Source organism: Eptesicus fuscus, chromosome 20 (assembly GCF_027574615.1).
Source record: "Eptesicus fuscus isolate TK198812 chromosome 20, DD_ASM_mEF_20220401, whole genome shotgun sequence".
Classification (NCBI taxonomy): domain Eukaryota; kingdom Metazoa; phylum Chordata; class Mammalia; order Chiroptera; family Vespertilionidae; genus Eptesicus; species Eptesicus fuscus.
This window is the reverse complement of record NC_072492.1, coordinates 18,100,494-18,114,209: the sequence shown is the minus strand read 5'-3', so window position 1 is coordinate 18,114,209 and position 13,716 is coordinate 18,100,494. Positions and strand designations below refer to the sequence as shown.

The 13,716-nt window shown below is 42.6% G+C and overlaps 1 protein-coding gene across 2 annotated transcripts in view; it reads right to left on the bottom strand.

Annotated features, from left to right (window-relative positions):
- SSH2 (slingshot protein phosphatase 2) overlaps positions 1-8,425 on the bottom strand; it is a 221,629-nt gene extending 213,204 nt beyond the window's left edge. For both annotated transcript variants that reach the window (XM_008147847.2, XM_008147849.2), the window contains exon 1: positions 8,093-8,425. In XM_008147847.2, coding sequence (XP_008146069.2) covers positions 8,093-8,155 — 63 coding nt within the window. In that variant the 5' untranslated portion in view covers positions 8,156-8,425. The remainder of the gene's footprint in view (positions 1-8,092) is intronic.
- Positions 8,426-13,716: the final 5,291 nt, after the last annotated feature.

Genomic DNA, 13,716 nt, shown 5'->3' with positions numbered 1-13,716 from the left:
CAGTCTGTAAACTCTAAGTTTAGTAAACTCTGTAAATTTACTAAAAATCACCTGAATTGTATACATTAAAGCAGTTTTTTTAGGGTTTGTAGGTTATATTCAATAAAACTATCTTCTAAAATTTTTAATAGAAATGGCTAATAAACATCTGAAAAACACTCCATCTATAATAAAATACATCAAACCAACTATCTTTATCCTCAAAAATTACTAATGATTAAAAACGAAATGAGAATATCCAGTGTTAATATGGCTAGGAGAAATGAACATTTTTATACTATGCTGGTTAGAATAAATGTTAATTGGAACAGCCTTTCTGTAAGATATAAATATGTAATAGAAGTGTTTAAATTGTTTGTACTCTGTGATCCAGTAATTTTATTTCTTGGAATCTTAATAAATGCTCCAAAATGCACTGAACCGGAATGGCTCAGTTGGTTGAGCATTGTCCAGTGCACTGAAAGGTTGCGGGTTTGATTCTCAGTCAGGGCACATACCTGGGTTGCGGGTTTGATTCCCAGTCTTGGAGCCTATGGAAGGCAACCAATTGATCTCTCTCCCCTCCCCCCACCCCCAACTAAGCATGTCCTCAGGTGAGGATTGAAAGAAAAAAGTTCTACAAACTCCCCAAAAATTCATCTGGAGTAAAAAAAAGACCCCGAAGAGCTGCAGCAAACTTGAGAAAGAAGAATAAAGTTGGAGGGATCACAATATCAGATATCAAGCTATACTACAAAGCCACTGTTCTCAAAACTGCCTGGTACTGGCACAAGAACAGACATATAGACCAATGGAACAGAACAGAGAACCCAGAGATCGACCCAAGCCATTATGCTCAATTAATATTTGACAAAGGAGGCAAGAGCATACATCAGAGTTAAGACAGTCTCTTCAATAAATGGTGTTAGGAAAATTGGACAGATACATGCAAAAAAAATGAAACTACACGACCAACTTTTACACCACACACAAAAATAAACTCAAAATGGATAAAGGATTTAGACGTTAAGATGGGAAACCATAAAAATCCTAGAAGAAGCCATAGGCAGCAAAATAGCAGACATTAGTTGTAGCAGTATATTTACCGATACATTTCCTAGGGCAGTGGTCGGCAAACCGCGGCTCGCGAGCCACATGCGGCTCTTTGGCCCCTTGAGTGTTCTAACGCCACTTCTTCAAAATAGATTCACCGAGGCTGAAGACCGACTTCTGCGCATCGGCCACGAAGTTTCAATCGCACTGTACGTGCGCACCCGCACGTGGTATTTTGTGGAAGAGCCACACTCAAGGGGCCAAAGAGCCGCATGTGGCTCGCGAGCCGCAGTTTGCCGACCACTGTCCTAGGGCAATGAAAATTAAGGAGAAAATAAACAAATGGGACTACATCAAAGTAAAAAGCTTCTGCACAGCAAAAGAAACCATCAACAAAACAACAAGAAAGCCCACTGCATGGGAGAACATATTTGCCAATGTTATCCCCGATAAGGGTTTAATCTCCAAAATTTATAGGGAACTCATACAACTTAACAAAAGGAAGATAAACAATCCAATAAAAAAATGGGCAAAGGACCTAAATAGACACTTTTTGAAAGAAGGCATACAGAAGGCAAAGAGACATATGAAAACATGCTCAAAGTCACTAATCATCCGGGAGATGCAAATCAAAACAACAATGAGGTACCATCTCACACTTGTCAGAATGGCTATCATCAACAAATCAACACATGACAAGTGCTGGAGAGGATGTGGAGAAAAAGGGACCCTCTTGCACTGCTGGTGGGAATGCAGACTGGTGCAGCCACTGTGGAAAACAGTATGGCGTTTCCTCAAAAAATTAAAAATAGAACTTCCATTTGACCCAGTAATCCCACTTCTAGGAATATATCCGAAAAAAAACAGAAACACCAGTCAGAAAGGATATATGCACCCCTATGTTCACAGTGGCACAATTTACAATAGCTAAGATTTGGAAACAGCCTAAGTGCCCATCAGCAGATGAATGGATTAGGAAACTGTGGTACATCTACACAATGCAATACTATGCTGCTGTAAAAAAAAAAAAAAAAAAAAGGAATTCTTACCATATGCAACAGCATGGATGGAACTGGAGAGCAATATGCTAAGTGAAATAAGCTAGTCAGAGAAGAGAAAGATAAATATCACATGATCTCACTCATTTGTGGAATATAATGAACAACATAAACTGATGAACAAAAATAGAACCAGAGTCACAGAAGGATCGAACAGACTGTCCAACCTATGAGGGAAGGCAGAGGGTAAGGGGGTAAGAGATCTACCAAAGGACTTGTATGCATGCATATGAGCATAGCCAATGGACACAGACGGGGGGGGGGGGGGGGGAGTGCATGGGGGGGGGGGTGGGGGTGGCCAATGGGGGGGAAAAAGGAGACATATGTAATACTATATGTAATACTTTAAAAGAAAGAATTTAAATTTAAAAAAAGAAAAAAGTTCTAAAATGCAGTTGAATATTTATGCCCAATGATATTCATGTAATTGAATTTACAATGGTAAAACAAAAAAGTTGGAAACACCAAGATGTTCATCAATAATGGAATGGTTAGAACGAGTTATAACTCAATGCAGCCATTTAGGTGATATGGCAATACATCTATGATATATATCAGACTTAAAAATGTAAAATTATATATACATCAGCATTTCAAATATGTAAAATATATAACACAGCTTTATGGCACATATATTTTATTCTCTTTATTGTGCTTTTCTGTATTTTCCAAATTTCTATAATGGCCATGTATTATTTTTACAGTTTGAGTATCTAAAGCTGTCTTCAAAAAATTAAAAAGCATCACTTTTAAGTATTTATGCTTCATATAAATCAACTAGAGGCCCAGTGCACGGCATTTTTTCACTTTGGGGGGGCGGTCCCTCAGCCCAGCCTGCACCCTCTCACAGTCCAGGACCCCTCAGGGGATTTCCGCCTGCTGGCTTAGGCCCGCTTCCCCGACAGTCGGACATCCCCCAAGGGGCCCTTAGCGCTGCTGCGGAGGCTGGAGAGGCTCCTGCCACCGCTGCTGCGCTCGCCAGCTGTGAGCCTGGCTTCTGGCTGAGCGGCACTCCCCCTGTGGGAGCGCACTGACCACCAGGGGGCAGCTCCTGCATTGAGTGTCTGCCCCCTGGTGGTCAGTACGCATCACAGCAACCAGTCATTCTGCTGTTTGGTCAATTTGCATATTAGCCTTTTATTATATAGGAGGATTTCATATTTGCTATGATTTTATTTCCTCTGCTTAGGGAGAGAGATGTGGGTCATATTTGAATATATATAATTCAACAATATCTTACTTATCCATCATTATCAGGAAATAAGATATATATGTAAATAAATTTCCCAATTAATTAAAATGTGTATTTTAAACATCAAAATTTTGGTGAAACTTGGATGAACATCTATCTAAAAATATACTTTACTCAATCCTGACTGCTTAAATCAAGACAAAACAAGATTAAGCCTTTTTATGATATTCAGGATCATCAATATGATCATATAATATTAGCTCTGAGGGAGTACTGAATCTTAGGTGGGTATTTGTTCTTACATTAAGTAGTCCGTAGTGCTATGTTTTTCCTTAGGACAGCCATCTACAGGTTTTCTTCCTCCTCCCTTGCTGTAAAACCATCACAGTTATCATTTCCCAGAACTATAAGGAGCCTGTCTTTAGCAGCAGTGCCACTTTTCATTCCTATTTTATAATCTTCTGAGAGTAAGGAAATTAAATGCCCAAGGCTTTAAATAAGGATATTACCTAAACATGATCTGCACGGAGTTGGATAATTCTGTTCTAGGTATTCAAGATTACAATATAAATGAACTCCAAAGAGAGTGTGAGTTCCTGATTGTATCTCAAGTCTTGGTTTCTTTACTATACTGGCAGTCAAATTCTCGGGATCAGAAACTAATGCTGTTTCTCTTATCACACCATGGAAAGAGATGTAACCAAGAGCTAGTTCAGGTTCTTACACCAACCAGTTTTATAACCCTCAGCAAGTCTTTTAACCTCGGTAACCTGTCTTGCATAACTTACAAAGCTACTCTAGAAAGTTTTAGGTCAAGATCACAAAAACATTCTGAGAAATATAGAAGACTAAAATATTTTTGTAGCAGTTCACTGTCCTGTATGACCCTGGATCAATATGGGTATCCATTCTGAAAATTCATAGCAGAAAGAACAGAGGGAAAAAGATAATTCTTAAATTGCCAATTAATTAGGACACACGTATTATCTAGGAATAACAATATATTCCTAGGGCTGGCATCTCTGACTCCTCCTTCCCTATACCCCAAGTCCTTTGTGTCTTCTTCACAATCCCTCAAATCACCCCTTTCTTTCCATTATCACTCACATTCCCAATTCAAGCCTTTATTATCTCACACCTGGGCTACTGTAACATCCTCTAACTGGATCCACTCATGGCTTCTCCCTCTGTCAAATCCTTCTAGCCCACAGCTTCCAGATTAATTTTCTTAAAACACCAGTGATCACATCTGTTCAAAAACCTCTGAGGACGTTGCATTATCTTCTCTATCAACTTCACACTCCTAAGCCCAGCAGTCCCTGTCAGCTCTAGCTGCCTCTTCACCTTTATTGCCTATTATTCTTTCCAAATTCTTCCTCAAATTGGCCTAAGTCCTTCAGATATGCCTTGTACTTTTCTGCCTCTAAGTCTTGGTGTATAGAGCTTTCCTCCACCTAGAATATTCTCTACTTTCCAGCTTCCAGCTCAACCTATAGAAATTCAGCCCATCCTTCAAGGACTAGTTCAAGAGCCACATATTTTGTATACCTCCCTTTGATTACCAGAAAGGAAAAAGATGGCAGATTCTAGTTAGACACATCTGGGTTTAAACTACAGCTTCAGCCGTTGAGTGTCACTGAGCATATTCTTTATTTGCTCTTTGCCTTAGTTTCTTCCATCTGTAAGATGGGGATAACAGCAATTTCCCTTGGGCATATTGTGAGGAGTAAATGAGTCACTCAATCCATGTCAAGCACTTAGAATGATGTCTGGCATAGAGAAAGACCCAAGAGATTTAGAGATTGATATTACTTTTGCCATTAGTGAATTTATCTTAATCTGAATTCAGACAATACTTATCATTACAAACTATTCATGTACATACAGTATCATTTCCCTCACTCTCCTTCTCTATCCTCTCCCCTCATATTTTTTCTTCATCCTATCCCTGATTACATGATCCTGATAGAGTATATCTCTTATACATATTAGTATCTATAATAATCATTCACATCCAGTAGATGATCAATAGATTTGTTTAATCCCTAATGAAAGAATACTGAAAAACTGACACTACTAAAATTTTAAAATTTCTATACTAAAAACATATAATAAAATGCTTACTATGATTAATTAAAAATATAAATTTCCAGCCTTATAAAATTAAGTTTCTCCTTTCATGACCCTCTAGATTCTTTTTGCTCATTTTTAAAAAATCAACAACTCACCCTAACCAGTTTGGCTCAGTGGATAGAGCATCAGCCTGCGGACTGAAGGGTCCCAGGTTCGATTCCGGTCAAGGGCATATACTTTGATTGCGGGTACATCCCCAGTAGGGGGTGTGCAGGAGGCAGCTGATTGATGTTTCTAACTCTCTATCCCTCTCCCTTCCTCTCTGTAAAAAAATCAATAAAATATATTTTAAAAATAAAAATAAATTAAAAATCAACAACTCAACCTATTCATACAGCAAAAGATGCAACAGCAAATATATGCAATTCAGACAGCATCCTGAAACACAGGCTGGACTACAAGGACCAGGAGCCGACTCAGCTGAACACAGCTTTGGATGAACTGAAATGGGAAGACAATTTAAAGGGAAAGGTAATTGGCTCATCAGTCATGTTATTAATGTTTAGTTTCACACACACACACATCAATCCCAGGATTCCTTTACACCCTGGGCCACATATAAACAACTGAAATAACCAGGCTAGTATAGCAAGTAGATGTAGAAATATCAGTCATTTAGCTCAGCAACTGAGCTAACCACATGACTAATTTAATTACTGATGTCAAAAGTGACTATTAACATACCTAAAGACTCTAAAATAACCCAAGTTTGGCTAATTAAGTCATATCAAGTGGCATGAATTTAATCATAGATGTGGTCTTAATGTATACTAATCATCACCTCAAGAAAAATAGTATGATAACTTGATGTTCATATATTATGACAGCATACATGTTTTCAACAGTGACCAAGAAAAATTATGTCACTATAATACTGGGTTCTAGTTTATTTGCATGATTCTACTAATCTTCAGTTGCTTTTTAAACAAAATCAATCCTGGCAACCACTATCCTCAAAGAGTTCACTAGTGGAGTAAATTAAGATGGTCTGATAGTATGTTAGTGACTTTCCAAAAACTGGCATAAAGTACTACATATAAGAATGAAGTATTGTATATTAAATTTCTATCCCTATGATACTTGTCTCCAGAGGACCTTAAACTGTTTTCTACCTTTGAAGGGCAATTATTTTCAAATCACAGAAGCTTTGAAAAAGCCTTAGAAGTCTCCCCATTTCAGGAATACTTTCTATTACCTCCTAGGCAAAAGGCCTCCAGACTTTGCTTGAATACTTTCAGCAATGGGCACTCACTATTTTGCAAGGCACTCCACTCCATTGTTACAAAATTCTTGCTTACAATCATTGGAAATCTGCCTCCCTGAACTTCTACCCAAGGATCCTAGTTCTGCTCTCTGGAATAACACAAGGTAAATTAACCTAGGAAATATAATCACTTCTAGAATTAGGATATATTTGTCAATTTGATAACACAAAATGCAAAAGAAAGCTTAAGGGGGGAAAGAAAGAAACCACCACTGTATACAAAATTTTGCAATTCAGGAAACTGTTAAAATTACAAGCCAGTTAACATATAAACAGAAGAGTAAGCCGATTTTTTTTACAGTGGAAGGTGGCACAGTGTTTATTGAATATCTTTTTGCAACTTGAAACTACTAAATCCACCAGCACAGTTTTAAAAATTACAGTTCAGTAGGAAGTTCAAGACGGTTTTCCCAATTGCCCATAGTTTCATTCAGTCGGCTTCCCTCTAAAACATCTGGATTACTTTTCAATGAAAGATCCCATTTCGCCCGGCTGGTGCAATATTTTATTTTGAAAAATGAGTATTTTCAAAAATAGAGCCTAAAAGAATAGTGTGTACAAGAGTGGGGGTGGGATGAGGAAAGAAGGCAAAGAAGGGCCCAGCAGGAAAAGGCTGGCTACTGGGTATGCTCCTGCTGGAAGCATGCCTCACTGGCATAGGCATCTGAACTAACGAGCCATACAAACGTGACCCAAGAATAAGAACGATCATGAGCAGTCAGTGTAAGACATACGTGTCTGTAAGATGTAAATGAACTGGCATTGGTCATCTTGCAGCACCAGATGCTTTGGGGAATCTCCACAGAGGAAAAGATAAGTTCAAGAAGCAGAGACCACAGCCACACTTTGGGGGAGGGAAGGAGGGAAAAGACCAAGGAGTAACTACCGTTCAGCAGTCCAGGGAAGCCCGAACAGTACAGAACACAGGAAAGACAGCAAGGGACTCGGGGAAGGCAGAGAGCGAGCCCGAAGAAGGGTGTGCAGGGCTCGCATAGGGGTCCATGGGATGGGTGTGGGTAAGCGGACGTGGATGGATGTAAGGGGCAACGCCGGAGTCCCGTGGTCCTCTCCCTGCAGCAAAGCAACAGAGGGAAAAGGAAGGGGGAGGGTGAAGAACCAGAATGACTCATTCCCAAAAGGAAGTGCTCAAGCCATAGGAAAGCATGCCACAGGGGGGTTCGGGCGAGGGCTGTTAGAGCTCGGTGCCCAGAGCGATGGGGCCATAAAATCAACGTTCCGTCGTTCCTGCAGCTCGTCTTTAAGATGGGGTGGGTGTGGGGGGTTCGCGGCAGCCGAGTGCCAAGGCCTGGGAAGCGGCGCGGCGCGTGCGCAGTGGCGCTCGGCGGGACCCGTTGAGGCAAAGCGGAGCCGCAGTGACAGAAGCGAGCGGAGCAGCCGCGGGGAGAGACTCACCGAGGCGCAGGGGCTGGAGGTGGTGCTGGGGGTCGGCGATCGCTGGACCGTGACCAAAGCCATCTAGGCGCTGCTGGGTTGTTCCGGGCAGGGCATTCTCGTCCTGGGAGTGAGGGGCGGGAGGGTGACGGAGCCGGAACGGGGAAAGGAGTGCGGGGTCGGGGAGAAGGGAACGGGGAGGAGGAGGAGGCCGCGGGAACGGCCGCAGGCTCCGCACCCACCACCGGCCTCTCGCAGACCCACGCACCGAACGGGTGGCTGGCGGGCGGACTGCCGGGCGGTTCGGCAGCTGCGGGGCACAATGAGCGTTCCCAGTGCGCAGGCGCCACCTGTCAGCAACCGCCTCTCCCCTCGGCGCGCGCCGCTGCCGCGCGCTAACCCTTGAGTTGCCGGAAGCCGCCGGGAGTGTGCGCCGCCGGCCGCCGCCCCCTCCCGGTTTCCTCCCCGGCGCTGGGGCTCGCGTCGTCAGTCCGCGGCGGGTGATGGAGTCGGGTGGGGGTGACCGGGCCGGGGCGGGGGCCGCTGGAGCCCCGGCTCCCCACAGATAACCATCTTATGAGGTGGGCGCACAGCTTAACCAACCTCAGGGCCGAGAGACTGACGTGAAAACCTGACGCCAACGCGTTTTCTGGTGGGAAAGGGCTCCGCGGGATCCGGACCCCCTTTCTGGGCGGGGGTGGGACCTACGAGCTAGAAGGCCACCTGGCGTGAGCAGGACTCGAGTTTGTCATCTTCCTTTGACCCGGACTCGCGGGCTTTTTCTCATCTTTCCCACCCTGCGGTCTCAGAGCCCATGCATGTTTTATGACGAGTCTTTTTTGAAAGATTTTTCATTGTATTCCCTGGGACGCTTCACGGGACACCCCCCCCGCCCCCCCGTGTCCTCTATTCCCCTGGCCCCTGTCTAAGGACTCATTCATTATTCCCGAGGTGGAGAGAGGCTGGGGGAGCCGGCGAGGCCCGGAAGGCTGGGCTCAGAGTGCTGAGGGTCCAACCTGCCACGTGCCTGCCTCTTGCTTCCTCCTGGGAAGGCACTAAACAGGGTTTGCTTCTAGAGGTTTCTTCACCCTGTTTCTAGATTTCATTATTTCGTAGACACGTGTGAAATGCAGATGAACTATTTTAAAGGAGCCCGTTTCTAAAAGACAAGCCGGCCGCAGCACATGAAGCCAAGGAGATCATGGGGCATCAAGATGAAAAAGAAGGCACCGCGCAAATACCGTGGGTTACACAGAGAGCACGGACAAGGCTATTTCTCGGTTTGAATGGACGCTCTGGTAAATACCAGCATACAGAGCCAAGCTGCAGAAAACACACTCCGGAGTTTGCAGTTCCTGAAGCCCACCGCCTCCTGTTTGTCACCCAAACTCTGGGATCCCGGTGCTGCGTTTACACTGACGGGGCTGCTGAGCGCTTTCTGGCTTCTGTAGGGGAAGTGCCACTGGAGCCCTCTGCGCCGAGCCTTTGTTCTCTCCCGGGGGCCCTGGGCTTGACATAATTAGCAGGGCGGTTCCATGGAGAATCAGACACCGAGGGTCCCCGTACTGTACTGTCCTACGGAGAGGAAGCGTATCACAGAGAGGCCAGCTGGTCGGCTTTTGCCCCCTGGTGGTGGTCAAGAATGCCTGCGAGACAAAATTAAAGATGTATGATTCACAGATTACACCACCTTGACTGTGTTTTTCCCAGAGCTACCTGGTAGACAGGAAAAGAGTAGATAAAAGTTCAGAAGTAAGAACTCTGAATCAGTGCTTAGAAGACCAAACAGGCAGCTAGCTGTATGCGGAGCCAAGAGATATACATAGCTGGAAGCTGAATGAACTGAAATGAAACACATGTGGCTTATAAACCAAAGAATCATTCTAGAAAAAGTTATTCAAATCAATAGTTCTTAGAAATGTACTTATATGTTGACTTTCTTACTGACTCAGAGACAGCAACACTACTTTTGTGTAGCAATATAATCTTAAGGGATTCTTTTGCAAGACGAGAGAGACAATTTCATTAATCTTACAGTGGGAAAGAGCACTCACTGCCATAGGCTTCTAATCCCAGCTCTAAAACCTTAAGCAAATGGCTTAAACTTTTTGAGCTTTCGTTTCTTCATCTCTACAGTAAAGCTCTAACTCACAGGATTCTTGTGATCAAGTGAGAATGGTGTATGGTAAAGTGCAGTATAAACTGCAAAGCCTTGTATGTAATTAAGATCATTAGTCTCTAAAGTTTGTTCCAAGTTCAGTTAGCTTTTGCTGAGTGTACCCTTCGTGTAGAAAATAGCATCTAGCAAAAAGGGAACAAAAATAACTGTAAAGATGATTCATGCCTTAATAGTAGGAGAAGTAGATTCGTGGTTAAGATGTCTCATCTGTAGGTAGGCATAGAATATTTTTATACAACATATCTGAGGTGATACAACCCTGGTCAAAATTGGGATTATAAATTCACATTAAGTTTGTATCAGACACTTAATTTGTTAATTTACAGGGGAAGTATCTCTTCCTGGTATATGAGTTTTTAAGAAAACGAAGATGTAAAAATTATTGGTGCATATTCTTTAGCTTATTCACCTTAATTAAAAAAATATATATTTTACTGATTTTTTTACAGAGAGAAAGGAAGAGGGATAATTAGAAACATCAATGAGAGAGAAACATCGATCAGCTGCCTCCTGCACACCCCCTACTGGGGATGTGCCCCCAACCAAGGTACATGCCCTTGACTGGAATCGAACCTGGGACCTTTAAGTCTGTAGGCCGACGCTCTATCCACTGAGCCAAACCAGTCAGGGCATTTATTCACCTTTAATTGAGAAATTATTGAATGTGTATTATATGTAGACACTTTTAAGAACAAAATAAGAGTCTATCTACCTCTCTTAACAACCTTATAGCCTGTTAGCTGGGGAAACCACATCAAATAATGAAAGTAGGGTTTAGTGGTGGTATAGCTTGTCCCCACTGCTAGTCCCCAAGGGAGATATCCTATCTAACAAAGAGGGAATATGCTAATTGACTGTCCCACCCTCAAAGATGGTGGCACCCACAGCCAATAAGGAGGGAATATGCTAATTGTCTGCCCCGCTCTCAAAGATGGTGGCACCCACAGCCACAAGATGGTGGCGCCCAGTCCCCTCAGCCCCACTGGGGCGGCAGGCACAGCAAGGCCGGGCCTGCCCCAAGGTGGTCCTGGCCACTCCGTGCACCTGCCTCCGGAGTCCCCGGGTCCCCTCAGCCCCCCAGCTGCCCAGGGCCAGCCCAAGGTGCAGGCAAGCCTCGGATAGTGGCTGCCCAGCCGCCCAGGGCTGCCTGAGGCTCAGGTAACCAGGGCTGGCCAAGGCTTGTGCTGCCGGCAGTGGCAGCAGCAGAGGTGTGATGGGGCATTGCCTTCCCCTGATCACCGGGGTCGCTTCCTGCCCCTGAGGGCTCCTGAACTGTGAGAGGGGGCAGGCCAGGCTGAGGGACCCCCTCCAGTGCATGAATTTTCATGCACCGGGCCTCTAGTGTGTGTGTGTGTGTATGTGTATATATATGTGTGTGTGTGTATGAAATGTAGATATGTACAAAGTGTTTTAGATACGCAGAGGAGAAGGTCTAGGCAAATGTGGGCTTTATGATATTGGATTTAAAGCTTTGGCTGCAGATCCCAATATAGTTGCTTTGTGAACTGAGCTGGATCACATGTGAGCATTTGAAATCTATGCTCTCTGCCCCATTTATACCTACTTTTCCTTGGGTTCCACCCTGGTTCCTACTTGGTCTTCAGGTAATCTGAGAGAGAAGATCTCTACTTCAAATAGAGAGAAAATCCTAGAATCCTCTTACTATACTGGTTGAATTCGAGAAGAGAGACCAAGAGCAATATTCCCACAAGAGTGTGCCAAAAAGATAAAAGTCCTCCTACTTCCATTAATAGCACCTTTATTCTTCTCACCCGTGATAATGACCTGTTTCTGCTGTTGGAGTTCAATTAATCCTTAATTTGTATCATTTCTTCTTTGGGGGTGAAATTATAGGGGAAGTTCTGAAATTCCTGAGACCAGCTGGTTCTTAAGCTTTGAAACCTGATGAAAACTATTAATCATCTTTCCAGAAAGATACACTTCCATATTTCATACATTCGCTAAAATTAATTGAGGTTAAGAATCCTGATCTGAAGTTAAAGAAGTGCTTCTCAATCTTTTTTCATATCCTAGCATCCATAGAAATGATGTGTAGCACACTGGGGTAAATTAAAGGGGATTTGAAGGCAACTGTATGGGCTGGATGGAAAAAGTTGTTTTCTTTATATTATATAATGAGAAAAAATAAGATAAACATATTAAGGATGATAAATATTAATTTTATATATGCTTCTAAATAAAGTATTCTAAAAAATTAATAAAAAACCTGAGATTATATCTGTAAACATAACTTCAAAAAAATTTTTTTATTGATTTCAGAGAAGAAGGGAGAGGGAGATAGAAACAGAAACATCAATGATGAGAAAGAACCACTGATTGGTTGCCTTCTGCATGCCCCCGACTGGGGATTAAGCCCACAACCTGGGCATATGTCCTCTACCAGAATCAAACCTAGGACCCTTTAATCCGCAGGCTGACACTCTATCCACTGAGCCAAACCGGCAAGGGCTATAAACATAACTTTTTAATATAAGGTTTTGTGATTGAAATAACTATGTAATTCCTCAAAAAGAGAGTTTAACAATGACCACTTGGTAGTCATTATTATTATTTTATGTTTTTATTGATATTTTATTTATTTATTTATTTTAGAGAGAGAGAGGAAGGGAGAGGGAGTGAGAGATTGAAACATCAATTGAGATACAGGTAGTCATTATTGATGAGCATTTATTTTATATAAATAGCTGAGAAATTTAAAACACTTTCACAATGATTCAAAATTTACAGGTATAAATTATATTTGACTCTGTTAGTTCTTTTTTCCAATTAGTATAATGTCTTCAATGTACTGGAGCAATTCAATGCTGATTGGAAGGCTGAGATGCTCAATATCTTTCTGGGCTATAATATGGCAGAGAGTAGGAGAACTGATGTAATTGTAGGGCAACACTGTGAAGTTATATTGTCAGCCATGCCTAGTAAAAGCAAATTGCTTCTGGTGTTCCTTGCCAATTGTATGGAGAAGTAAGCATTTTCCAGTTCAATCACTGCATACCAAATGGTAGGGGCTATGTTGATTTATTCCAGTAAAGATACTACCTATAGAAGAGCCGCTCTTACCGAAGGCATCACCTGATTAAATTTATAATAATTTACAGTCATTCTCCAAGATCCTTCCACCTTCTTCACAGGCCAAACAGGAAAGTTAAATTGGCATGAGATAGGTTTCATCACCTCTGTTTCTTTCAGATCTTTATTGGTGTCATTAATCTCTACAATCCCACATTCTGCTCTCCCAAGAAAGCAATAATTTTTGTTTACTCTCCTGGTATGTGTGTATGTGGGGGAGGGGGATTTCTAAAGTCTTTAACTTGACCCTTTAGACTATAATGGCCCTTATTCCAGGATCAGAGAGCCAATATGGAAATGCTGCCAGTTATCAGGTATCTATTTTAATTATACATCCAGGAACTGATTAAATCACTACATAGTGGTTCTATGGACC